Here is a 13,910-nt window from a genome sequence, read left to right as displayed (position 1 = left end):
TGGCACCACTTGGCAAAAGCCATGCTGTGGTAGGCATCCCACGTATAAAGTAGAGGAAAATGGGCATGGATGTTAGCTCATGGACAGTCTTCCTCAGCAAAAAGAGGAGGATTCGCAGTAGTTAGCTCAGGGCTAATCGTCCTCAAAAAAAAAAAGTACAGTAAAAATATGGTATGAAAGAAAAAAATGGTACACCTGTATAGGGCACTTAGCAGGAAAGGGGCCTGCAGGACCAGAAGTTGTGCTGGGTGAGTGAGTTAGTGGTGAGTGAATGTGGAGGCCCAGGACATTACTGGACACTACTGTAGACTTTATAAACACTGTACTCTTAGGCTACATTAAATTTATAAAACAATATTTTTCCTTCTTCAATAATAAATTAACCTTATCTTACTGTAACTTTTTTTAGCTTACTGTAACTTTATAAAGCTTACTTTATAAACTTTGAATTTTTTTAACTTTTTGACTCTTGTAATAGCACTTAGCTTAAAACAAACACATTGTACAGCTATACAAAAATAGTTTCTTTATATCCTTATTCTATAAGCTTATTTCTATTTTTAAAATTTATTTTTTTTTGCTTTTTAAACTTTTTTGTTAAAAACTAAGACTCAAACACACACCTTAGCCTAGGGCTACACAGGATTGGGATCATCAATATCACTGTCTTCCACCTCCACCTCTTATCTCACTGGAAGGTCTTATGGGACCACCATCATGAATTCGGTCCATCATTGACTGAAACGTTGTTATGTGGCACATAAACTGTACATATAATTTATTATATAACATATATAAAAAGGAATGATAACACGTTTTATTGTCTTTATCCTTTTAGTTTGAAAAGGATGAGTTAACTAGTACCTGTTCAAAGAAGAGAAGGATTCTCTTTCCCAGTGCATCATATTGGAAAGCGTGTGAAGTCAATTTGTCCCATTACTGGTGGTGATAACATTGATCACTTGGTTAAGGGGATGGCTGCCACGTTTCTGCACTGTTCAGTTACTCTTTTTCTCTTTGTTTTTAATATGTGTCTTGTGGGGAGATACTTTGAGACAATGTAAAAAGCCTCTTTTTCATCTCACTTTCACCCACTAATGCTGTTCTTTCTTATTGAAAATCTTAATGTTCAGATCTCTTGTCTGAAATTCTTTCTTTGGCTACAAGTATCATAAACTTGTAAGTAGGAGACCAAACATCCCACTTGTGGAAGTCCTATACGTAGACATATGCATAAACATATACAATATTGTTACCAAGATACACAGGTACTAGAACTGTCACCTTTCCGCTTCGTCACCTCCACTGCAGCCATCCTATACCTCCATTCTATCACAGTTGTGCCTGGGCCTGACCCTAACACCAGTCTCTATTTTTGCAGAGGTAGAAGGGCAGAAGGGAAGACAAAAATGTTTATTTTGATCACAGCGTGAGAAGAAATCTGTCTTCTCTCATTGTTAAGGTTGTGGTAGAAAAAGTGAATCTTTCCAATAATCTGAGTTAGAATTTTGGTTCATTTTTTACCCATAAAAATATTTCACCATAACAAATCATTTGTTAAGTGTTTTTAGGTTTAAAAGGCTTTTGTTGCCTAGCTAGGAATTTAACCAGGGTTTTATAAGATTGCTTCTAAAGGAGGAATGTGACCCTAGTTCCAAGTAATGTATTTACAATTAAACTTCTTTAACAAATCTCTCATTTCTAAGCTTGGGGTTGCTTCTGTATATAAATTATAAATATTTTAAAATATACTTACTTAACAGAATAGTTTTCCAGCCTATACTTATTTGTAATCATTTGTCTGTCTGATTGTATGTGTGTATATGTATTTCTTAAATTTGAGGTGTACGGCGTATAGGACTATCTAGTACAGTGATTCTGAAACTTTAGCGTGTATTACAGTCCCATGGAGATCTTTTTAAAACACAGATTATTGGACCCTATCCTCACAGCTTCTGATTCAGTAGGTCTGAGGTGGGACCTGAGAATTTGCATTTCTGACAAATTTCCAGGTGATGCTGATGCTGCTGGTCCAAAGACCAAACTTTGAGAACTGTTGTTTTAGTATATTAACCAATTTTGGTCTTTATTTCAGGCTTAAAAGAGGGAGTGGCTCTTTTGAATATTTGTATATGAATGAACACATTTTGCTATCTTTAAAAGTTTTTTAAATTGTAGAGCACAGCTTTAACATGTTCACCTGACATACTTAAATGCTTTTTCTACCACCAACACACTTAAAGATGAATTCTTTGGTGCTTTTTTGCATCCAGCTGGTGTTAATGGATTAAGTTGTTTACAATAGTGATAGATAACACTGAGCTGTCACTCTGTGCCAGGCCCTATTCTAAGTACTTTATGAGAATCAGCTCGTTTAATCTTTACCAAACCCTTTGTGCTCCAGGTTAAGCAACTTGTCCCAGGTCACACACCTAATATGGGACAGAGCTGCGATTTCAGTCCAGGCAATCTGGCTTCAGAGGCCAAACTCAAAATCACCATGCTCTACTGCTTATACAAATGTAGTGTGTCTGAAATTGAGGAAACGATAGGTTATGTAAATTTTACAGTTCTTTGCTGTTTTATATCTGTGTTAGTGGTGTTTTCTTATTTTGTTTATCTCTGCAATCTCCATTTTAATCTCATTCTATGTATCTCATCTCCAAGCTTTTCTTGTTTTATTGAGTTCATTCTTAATACCTTTTCTATGACTATATGCAGATACTTGTGGAGAATCTGCCTTTGTCCTTTGTGTTCTGCTTTCTTCCAGACTAAGTTTGTCTTTTATATGCTAGGTCTTTTTTGGCTGTTTATGTTTCCATCGTAGCCACGGCACTTTTTTTCATCTTAATATGGACAGCTCTGTTCAGATCTTTCTGATACAGTGTGAGTGAGTCCTCATACCCTTCCCCCGTATTTATGACCAGTCCTCCTCCCCTCAAGCTACAGTTTGAGTTTTGGGTTCTCTTTTCAATCTTCTCTGGAGTCTAGGATGGGGGAGGGAATGAAGCTTGGGGAGGCTGAGTATAGCCCTCATTTAGAGGACCTCTTTTGAGATCCTGTTAGCTATGCTATACTAGGCACGCCCAACCAAGCGGGTATCCAGCTCCCTTGCGCTTTGATTCCTTCACCCATCTAAGCGCTGTTCCTTTGAAAGGCAGCAAGCTGTGGCAGCTGGTTCTCCCTTAGCCAGAGTCCTGCTGGCTTTCTCCTCACAAGGATTTTTCCTCAGGCTGTTTACTTACCTTGCAGGCCATGTTGCCTAAAGGATTTTGTTGACTTACCTTCCTTGCTCAGTACTACTACTGCGGATTGGGTTAAGGGCAGGATCCATACCACACAGTCCGTCATACCAGAATTGTGTGTGTGTGTGTATCCCCTTGAAGTCTTGAAGTTAATAACATAGTTTCCTCTTTTCTTGTTGATGGTGAATTTGGGGCATTAAAAAAAAGACAACAACAAGACATACTTCTGTTCATTGCATTAGGGATTGGGGGAGAGAAAGTCTGTTTTTATGCTTCACTTTGTCATCTTAATTCACTTGTCTGGCTAGTGTCTATGGCTGTTTCTTATATTGGCCTTGGATAAAGGTCAGAGTGCTCTAAATTGATTCACAGATAAAGCTTAGAGAAACCTTAGATAGAGGGTCAGAGTATCCCTTAGACTCGGCAGTAGATATCAGGAATAGTTGTGGTAGTGATATTGTAGTAATGTAGAAGAATGTCCTTATTCTTAGGCGATACATACTGAATTATTTTGAGATGAAGTGTCGTATCTGAAGTTTTTTTGCTCAGTCAAAAAAAAGCAAAATGTTAATTGTACCTACAAAGTAGTTATATAGCTATTTATGGGTATTATTCTATCCATTTAACTTTTATGTAAACTTGAAATTTTTCATAATAAAAATTAGGGTTACAAGAGAGAGAATGTACTGTAGACCATTCATTCCAAAACTCTAGTTTATGAACCAGCTACTTTAGAATTTTGGCTTGATATTTACTATTTTTTGTTTTTTCATCAGCTGTTAGGGGAGGGAGAGTCTGTGATCTTGCTTTGCTCTTTCTTTTCAACTTGTGAAGATCTACCCTGGTTGTGTAGGTTAGGCCTCAAAATTAATACTCCTTTTGGATGAAGGTGTGGAGTTCAAGTACAGTGGAATTACACCATACCTGTGCTTAATTTATGTGAATGTAGCCAGACTTATTCCATCAAAATACTCAGTATATATGCCCAAGAGTAAGGGTGAAATTGGAGAAATTTTTTCTTTTCGTTTGGTTCAGTTTCTCAAGTCTCTTAGAGAGTATCTCACCACATTGTATGAGTTTAGTTTTTAAACTAATGTGTTTTCATATGACGTGGCCTCTAAATTGAAGCCAGTCACTTCATCTGATGTTCACATGAATTCATGTTCACTTAACAGTGATTTCTTCTAACACTAGAGGGGGAAAAACACAGTCTCGTGTGGGACTTAAATGAAAGCTAATGTGTCTGTATACTTTATAGATCATTTAAGGGATTTTTTAAGTGTAATTATGAGTATACAGTCTTGTGTTGCTTGAAGACTGGGACGTATTCTGAGAAATGCATCATTAGGCTACTTTGTCATTGTGCGAACTACATAGACCTAGATGGTACAGCCTACTACACATATAGGCTATCTGATACTAATCATGTGGGGCCACCATCATATATGCAGTCTGTTGTTGACTGAAACATTATTACGCAGTGCATGACTGTATGTAATTTTCATTTTATGCATTGACTTTAGAACCTAACTTGCCCACAGAGAGTCTTCATTTAAGGCTGTCCCACAAACAAAGTAACTAAAGCATTAGAAATTGATTGTTAGGTTAACTGGTTCATCAGGATGAGCTGCAGCTACTTGCTAGTTATGTGACCTTAAGCTGGTCACTTTTCTAAGCCACAGATGGGTGGTAATAATATTTACCTAATCTGGTTCCTGGGGTTACCATGAGGATTAGATGAGATATGTCTAAATGTTAATTTGATAGTAACATTAATTAGGTATTCAGTTTTAGAGAGTTAAAAAAAGGTGTCATGAATTCTTCATATCATAGTTATCACTTTACTGTTGTAAGTTATCACTACACTAGCTTTTGACAATTTATTTTAAAGTATTAATATACTTTAAGCTATTTATGCCACTTTAAAGTAGCACTTAATTTCCCCCAAGAGTAGATTTGATTTTATAGGAATGCCTTTGGCTTCTTTACATTGTCGTGATAATCAGATGTGGTTTTTCCCCCTCTCCTTGTTGAAATTTATGTTATAAATTGGTAACAAACACATGGAAGGAAATTTTTATCAAATTAAGGAAATTTTTATTGCTGGGGTTTTGTGAGTGAACTAGTCAAGGGTAGTTATGGATGTGTCTGTTTCTGTTTTTGAGCAGAAACAAATTTTGTAAGAATATTTTTAAGGCAAAACCTTGCATTACAATTCTTCTTGTCCAAAGAGACTCTGGCTCTGCTATCCTTGGCACCATTTGTTAAGCTCCCCTATGTACTTTTGCTATTTTATAAGTCTTATACAAAGCAAATGAGGAACTCGAGAGTTGGAGACCACATTTAATCTATAACACCCTTACTATTTAATGAGCCTGAGCAGGGAAGAACTGTTAGGATGTTTATATTTGCACTTGTATTGTCACCTAAAATAATTGGTTTGACCTAAGGTCACTTTAGCTATTACTGAATATCTCCATGTGACAATTCTAATCAAGGTGTAGAATCATAGTTAATGTAATAAATTACAAATAGGATCTTAATTTTTTCCCATTAGCTATGCTTTTTGCCTAAGAGCGGTATATAAACATACAAGGATAGGCAGATACTAAGTCTACTAATAAGCAAAGTAGACTCTGTACAAACAGTGTAATGTTTAAAAATACATTTTATACAAGAAAGGAAAATAGAATTTGTGGTGTGGACCAAATGCACACTGTAAACAATTGATTCAACCCCCGTGCCTCCTCTCAAAGACTTTTCTGAAATTGAACCTCAGTGTTCAGTTTCAAAAAAAAAAAATTGAAGCACGTAAAAGAGAGGTAACATTTAAAAATATTTGTGAAAATGCTCACCTCTTGGAGGTTTTTACATTTGTCTGTGTAGGGCATAGCAGATGCTATCAGATCCTACCCATATTCCTTTGACTCTTATGCCAGGTTCTTAGCGTTTTGGTGTGCCAGCCCAATTTTCAACTGCTGGCGCCTGTATCTCTTTGTCTCAGGGCTTTTCTTGCTCTGGGAGCCTACAGAGGTAGTGCAGGGATTGGTAGCCTAAAACTGCTGGGGAACTGACTCACCTCACCCCCTCTCCCCAGCTTTCAACCAATGGAACGACAGGAGATGCTGTAGAACTATGTTGCCCTCAGATGGGATAACCCTGAGATGTATTTCTACACAGACCCTCAGAGTCCCCAGTGGGACATAGGAATAATTTCCTACTAGTTCCTAGAATTACTTCCTAAATAATAGGAATGCACTTTAATAGGGTCTGCTTCTGGGGAAATCTAAACTAAAACATAGGGGCATATTACTTTAAACAGATTCCGTATGAGAACCTTAATTTCCCTTAACGATAGATAGATTCGATTGATTCGCAGGGCAGTTTTTTGTTTTACAAAAGACTTCTGTTGTGAACTGCTTTTATAAAGAGAATTCGTTTAAATAAATCACATATTCATATTCATTAAGTGCTCTGAAAATACCTGTTTTTACACATAGCTTGTTAGAACCATGCTTGTGTAAAACAAAGCACACTTTCATATCATAACCAGTGTTTTAACCAAAGTAATTACTTTTGGGTGGTGAATTTTATGAAACTGAGTATAGCTATTTAGCAGTTTGTTTTGTTTGCTATATTTTAATATTTAAACCCCTCCCACAAGTTGTTTACTGCAGTTTGAACGCTACCCACATGGTAGGTAGGGAGACCATGTACTTCATTGTCTAAACCAGGACTCTTGAGGTTGAAAGATTGTGCTGTTATTTACACTGAAATAAAAAACAAGAACCAGCACATATGGTTATCCTGTTGTGTAGGTGACCATATTATTAGGTCTTTGGCGTCTTGGTACAGATTTGTATTGACTAAAAGTGGAATGTGGTGGAAGATAGTACTTTTCACTTAGTATCTCCTCCTGTGTTTTCATAAATGATGTAGTATCAACATTACTGGTTATTTCTAAGTGTTTTATAAAGTCTTAAGAGTTTCTGATTGAAAGATAAAAAACAAGGCTTTGAACCAAAACATTGAAAGCCTGTTCAGTTATGTTTTCTCCAGGCTTGGTAAACTCACGTTCCTGTAAATTTTAATCTATAGGTTCTATTTTCCTGTTTCTAAGTTATTTTGATGGGTCTTATTTGGATCCTTTCTAGCAAAAAGATTTTCTTCATAGAGTAGTTTTAATACATAAATGTGAAGTTCTTAGCCTAGTACTTGGCACATAGTGAGTACTCAATAAATGGTAGTTAATAAGAATGAGAAAAATAAGGACGGTGAAAATAGTGCCATAATCTAAGTAAGATGTTACTTCAGGTTTCAGTTTAGTCACAAATCTTAGGTACTTTTCATTTTCTTTCTTTTCTGAGATAAAATATAGCCTAAAGTAGCATTTGAAATGTTCATGGATTAGAGGTACTAAAAATAAGGACATTAGTAATAAAAAAAAAGTAATTTATCTAGTTATATCTGCAACTTTTCCCAACCTTTTTTCCTGAACTCTCCAAAGGCCCCCTCTTGCTGGATCTACATTCTTTTTGTGCCCAGTACTGTTGCAGCCCCTTCAGCTGCTCCATCTTTGTAGGGCTAGGTCAGAAACTGCTCGGAGCCATTTATAACTGATAGTCTATCTGGGCATTATTGTGAGTGCTCAGTTTTATTCAAACTTAAAACTTCAGTTCCTAGCAGTACATTGGTAAGCATAATTTTGATCTTCAACAGATCCTCAAAGACAGGGAACTTGTCTTTATCAGATAGAACTCTGTCCTGTTCATCTTTGAGTTCCCAGTGCTTGGCACATAGTAAATGAATGATTGAATGGATGTCTTTTGCTCCTTCCCCTCCTGGCTTCCTCCCATTTCCTCCTAGCCTTCCATTCATTAAAACTTTTAGTATTGCATTGTGGGAATGGAGAGTTTTATATTTATTCTGAATTAAAACAAATTAAGTTAAAAAGAAAGCATCAGGGGAGTAGAATTTGTCTTTATTTTCTTACCAAACAAAATTACTTTTACATGCATGTAACTCTTGATTCATTTTTTGTTTATCTTTGTTATAATTAGCCTTTGATAAACACATTTCTTAGTGCTCTTCTAGATGGTTTCATTGTGCATTCCGTATTTCTTTTTTTCAAAATTTCCTGCTTATGAAATCTAGAGAATTGACATACAAACATTAGAAATTCATATAAGTGTCTAGTAAGGGAATTAGGAAAGCTTAGTGACTAAGAAAATGTTTTATTTCTATGGAGAAAACTATGCGTAGCTTTATTAGGTTTGTTAGAATCATAGTATACCAGGAAGGGAGCAGCTTAACTGCCTTTATCCCCAACATAATATACTATGAACCTAGTTCTTCCGATTATGACACACCCTTATTTTTGCCTCTCAGTGTACACCCAATATGACAGAAGCATTACCTCCCCACCAACCAAACAAAAGCAGCTATCTAGTTTTTCTGCCACACCACTCCTTCATAACTTGACTCCTAATTTGCTGACTAGAATATATGTTGACTTAATAATTGTTTCTGTGAAAGGGAACTGTATCTTTTTAGCCTGCCAATTAAAAAAAAAAGGTGATTATGGAAACATGGCAATCCCTGAGTTAGTCTGATGTGAAAATGTTGCACAGAAGTTAGACTTCCCTGTAGTAACTAACACTACATTACTCAAGCATGAAAAACATACATGCACAAACTACCCTTATCTGTCAAGAAAATAAGAAGCTTGTTAGCTGCATATTAGCTTTTTCCTTTCCCTTACTTGCTGTTGAGCTAAATCCTTCCCAGAAATTCAGATTGTCCTTGAGTATCAGTACTTCAGTTGTCATTTTGGCCTTTGCATACACCCACCAAACCTCCACCTGCCTATATACACACAAGTATTACTCACTAATTCATTTTGAATTAATAGACAGTATTGTCAAACATGGCGCTTCAGCGGCCCACCTGCAAATCGTTGATATAATAATGACCCAGGTTTTCTCATTCACTCTGTCCAAGTTAGGAAGTGGTTTTGTCTTTGCCAGCAGTGTTGTTAGTACTTTGGGCTTATTTCTCAGTGAGGGCTTAAGTAGTGGTGAATTAATACATAGCTTTAAATTTCTTTGGGTTTAATTTTTTTCATTGTTGCTTTAGTGTTAGATTTTATTGATTCTGTAGGGGGAAGAACATCTGGATGGGAAAATGCATTATAACTAAATTGTACTGGCTACCATTTTTAATACTTAGATCAGTTTTAGGATGCTTTGGTTTGTGATGATTAGATTGACGAAAGAATTGGCTTAAAATTGACATTTAAAATTCATGAATGTCGTGAATGATTTGGAGGATAGAAATATAGATGAAATTTAAAAATGTTAATTGGTAATACTGCCTGTATTTAAAATCTACATGTGTGAAAAAGTAAGGAAATAATTCACAACCATGTGCAAGTTAATTTTTTTTTCAAATTAGAAACTAAATTGTAACAGCATAATCTTAACCTTTTTGCATTTTATTTATAGTTTTTTTTAATTTTAGTTTCAGTCTGATGGAAGCAAACAAGAAGATAAAGAGAAAACGGTAAGAGACTAGAAAAATTGAATGTGTCTAATGTTTGTCTGGGTACACCGTACTGCAGATTTTACCGTGAACAAGCTTTAATACCCTTGTGAATAATTATTTTATACTCTACATGCTGAATATAGCTTTTGGCATATGATACAAAGTTATCTTTTCAGATTGACAACCTCCTGTTTTGGGGGATTACCATGTTGAGAAAGGAGGAGGGATAATAAAAGTCCCTCATTCTCTTGCTACCCCTTTCCTTCCCTCACCTTGTTTGCTTTCTTAGATGGAGAAGCACAAATAACCACTGTGAAGAGGACAGTGATAGTGTAAGGAATTAGATGTGGTGTGTTATGAGATCAAGGAATGGCAGTGTTTCCAAGGCTGACAAATTTATTTTGAGAGGATTCATATGGACCTCTTACTGAAATAATTTTTCCTTCTTTCTTCTTAGGAAGTTATCCTTAGCTGTTTGCTTAGCATTACTGACCAGGTACTACTTCCATCTCTTTCTTTGATGGACTGCAATGCTTGTATGTCTGAGGAACTGTGGGGAATGTTTAAAACATTTCCATATCAGCATAGGTAAATATATAATATGTTTGTATTTTTAACTACTATTCTAGTGCATTAACTTCTAAGTGTATGATTTTTCCTAATTCTTCATCTCGTCATTTTTTTAAGATATCGTCTGTATGGCCAGTGGAAGAATGAAACCTATAACAGTCACCCACTTTTAGTAAAAGTTAAAGCTCAAACAATAGACAGAGCTAAATATATCATGAAGTAAGTTTTAATTTATTTTTCTTCATACTAATCTAAAGTATACCTGGACCTAATTTACTTTCTTTCAGCCAGCTTATGTCTGAACCTCAATTTTGAGGAAGCCCACCATTTGCTAATGGCATAGCTGATTATATACTGCAGATAGAATGACTTAATTTTTGTGGTTTTTAGCTCATTTTGACTACCAAGTTAGTTTTTGTTGTTGTCATGTTTGCATAGGTATGAAATCTAATGAAAATTCTCTTTAATGCATCATATTATAGAATGAGTTTTTGTTTAAAGGACAGTCTACTGTGGCCTCCGCCCAATTTGCATAATACATTTAATGGCTTATACAACGTAGTCAAAGTTTAGGAATTTACTCTGTTGAAAGTTATAATAAAGATTTTTTTCTTTTCGGAAGATCTAATGGAATTATGCAGAACTATCTCCATAGGGAGTCAACTTATGAAAAATTTCTATTTTTTCATTTGTGTGCTTTATTTTCATGTCATTAAAAACGTAAAAGTGATATTATTCTACTTCCTGGTAAAATGTTTGAAGTTAAATTATGAAAATTGTGTACTTCAGATTAGTATTGGTTTAGATACTAAATACACTGCTGTATTCAGCAAGGCTATTTATTGTAATTGCTTTTACATTCGTGCAGTGGCAGGGTTATTATAATTAAAAGTAGTGCATTCTCTCATTTAAACAGATGTAACAGTATGCAGTGATACTGTCTTTGCTCAGTGATATTGTCCCTGGTCACAGTCTACCAGGGAAACAGGTGTGTGCACAATCACAGTCTGGTTTAATAGGTGCTGTCATACAGTCTGAATAAAGTTCTATGGGAGGGTTAGAGAAGAAAGTGAATTATTTCACCCCTTGGAAGTTGGGGAAGGCATGAAAGGAGATGATATTAGAACTGGTCCTTTTGAAAGAGTTCCAGTCTCAAGAATTCCCCAAGTAGAGTTTCTGGCTTAAAAGCAGCTAATATTTATGGAGCCGTTACCATGTGTGCTGGGCACTGAACTAAGTGCTTTATGTGAGTTATTTAACAATATATTTAATAATACGTTAAATATTATTAAATCTCTTGAATCTGTCTCTTCCACTCTCTACCACCACTAACTTAGTTCTTTTATCTGAATGCGTTATAGTGCCTTGTATTATTCTCTTTCTTCAAAATCCTTTGGTGCCCATTGCCTGCAGGTTATATGTCAACTTTTATGGCATGGTGATGTAAGAGACCCTCCATGATCTGTCCCTCCCTATTTTCAGCCTCATTTCCTGCCAGTTCTACCTCTAGCTGTACTGAGCCCACTTATATTTCCCTGAATGTACTATGGTCTCCTTTTCCTTTGCATATATTTTTTGTTTCTTCTGTTCATACAGGTATTCCCTTACCTCGTTTTTCTCTCTCCATCTGGTGACCTCATACTCGGTGGGTGGGCTCCAGTGTCACCTCTGTGAAGCCTTCCATAATGCCACCAAGCACGTCCATCCTTCTTTATTTATGCCACCACTGTCCCATATGCATGTAATGCTATCATACCTCTTAGATACATTGCTATGATTATTTTTCTTTTTTTAATTATCTAACTTTTTGATAGTTTATACATTCACATGGTTTAAATTTCAGTAAATATGAAAAGGTAGACAGTAAAAATCTCTCACTGAGTCCTCCCAAGGAAAGAAATGCCACTGTTTAGTTTCTTATTTATCCTTCTAGCTAGATATTTTTATGTATACATGAGTACAAATATATTAGTCCCCCTTTTTGTACTATTGATAGCATATAATAAGAACTGTTCTGTAGTTTGTTCTATTTGTTTAAGAATATAAAGTTTAAAGAATAGTTTTCAATCTATCTCCCCAGCTGAACTGAGCTTGAGAGCAGGCCTTGTATTCCTAGTCATAGCACTTTGCCTGTCATAGAAGACATTAATATGAATGAATGAATAAATTAATAAAAATATTTATCGCAGAAGACTGTGCAGAACTTTTAATGTACTTGGATTTTTGTTATATTTCTAAACTGTAACTATTTTACCAGGCTTAAACAATATGATTTTGGTATTGCTTGAACTCTTTACATTGAGAATGGAATGCATTAATTTATTACTTGCACAATTTCACAGGTTTTGATTACTGTTTAAAACATGAATTTGCTGTGGGACATCCAGTAATTGATTCCACAAATGTTCATTGATTGTGTTCCGTGTGCCAGACACCATGGTAGCTTGAGGGGAAGACATAATCAAGAAAGTATTTCTTTTATTTTTGTTTGTTTTTCCCTCCAGGGTAGTGGAGGCAGAAGGGAATGGGATAAAAAGTATAGGGAAGAAAGGTTAGCTTTGGCAAGTAGGAGAGCCACCTGAAATAGTAGGGTTAGAAGTAAGGACAGGTGGTGGTAAGTTTGAAGGTGGAACAGAGTCTAGCCAAAGTTTAAAACTGATGGGTTTTCTGTGGAAAGAAAAAAGAAACTGGGCCATGGAGAGTGGGAAAGGGAAGCAGCTGATGATGAAATAATTTTGATTGATGGGTCAGTTTTGTCATAAGAAGCTTCTTAAGATCATTATATCAAGTTTGTTACTTCCAGAATGGTCACATTCCTTGAACTATCTACTGAATTCATTATTTGCTTCATTATATTTTCATTCCAGAAAGCTTCCTGTCACTTGAAAGCATTTCAGATTTCTAGATTTATTATGTAATAATCTCACCAGAAGAGTTAAAAATGCTGTTTGATAATTGTTTGAGCTGTAAGCATTTCATAGGTATAAATTTCCAGAATGTTAGTAAAAGAATACTCAGCAGAGGAGGAATTAAAGAAGAAGGAAAGGAGTAGAATTGACTTTTCAAAAATTGTTTACTTTGAATATGAAAACCAGAGAACTTCCTGTATCAAGGAGTGCAACATTAGCTATTACTCTGTTAGGGTCACTGAGACAGATGGCATAGACATTTCATTGCATTACACCAAATTTGTTATCTTAATCCCTAAACTGATAAATGAGCCTTTCTAAATCTAAAATAATTATGATTCTCTATAATATGTACTTGTAGAGTACATTGAGTTTTAATGCTTATTAGACTATTACTATAAAATGGAAATGTGTATATTATAAATGTTAAGCATTAATACAAAATGTTAATACCCTCTGGGAGAATGCCTAATCAAAATAGCCCAAGTCCTGCATGAAGTATGTGATAAATGTCATTATTTACATGGATCCATTTTGGATATTTGGGAAAGAATTGTCGTCCTCCGCCCCCCCCCCCCATGATGTAACAAAGCTATCAACATTACAAGGGAAATGACTTAAGATGATCCTGCTACTTTTTTCT

General features: G+C 35.5%; 1 protein-coding gene across 23 annotated transcripts in view; it reads left to right on the top strand.

Moving 5' to 3' along the window:
- Window positions 1-13,910, top strand: part of THOC2 (THO complex subunit 2) — a 104,173-nt gene that overhangs the window by 54,892 nt on the left and 35,371 nt on the right. For all 23 annotated transcript variants that reach the window (XR_011434856.1, XR_011434859.1, XR_011434855.1 and 20 more), the window contains 3 exons: window positions 9,765-9,806; window positions 10,246-10,376; window positions 10,476-10,577. Coding sequence is in view for 17 of the 23 variants with exons in the window: in XM_014729159.3 (XP_014584645.1) it covers window positions 9,765-9,806; window positions 10,246-10,376; window positions 10,476-10,577 (275 nt within the window). In the remaining 6 variants the exon portion in view is untranslated. The remainder of the gene's footprint in view (window positions 1-9,764; window positions 9,807-10,245; window positions 10,377-10,475; window positions 10,578-13,910) is intronic.

The sequence above is a fragment of the Equus caballus genome, chromosome X (assembly GCF_041296265.1).
Source record: "Equus caballus isolate H_3958 breed thoroughbred chromosome X, TB-T2T, whole genome shotgun sequence".
Classification (NCBI taxonomy): Eukaryota; Metazoa; Chordata; class Mammalia; order Perissodactyla; family Equidae; genus Equus; species Equus caballus.
This window is presented reverse-complemented; position numbering and strand designations above follow the sequence as displayed.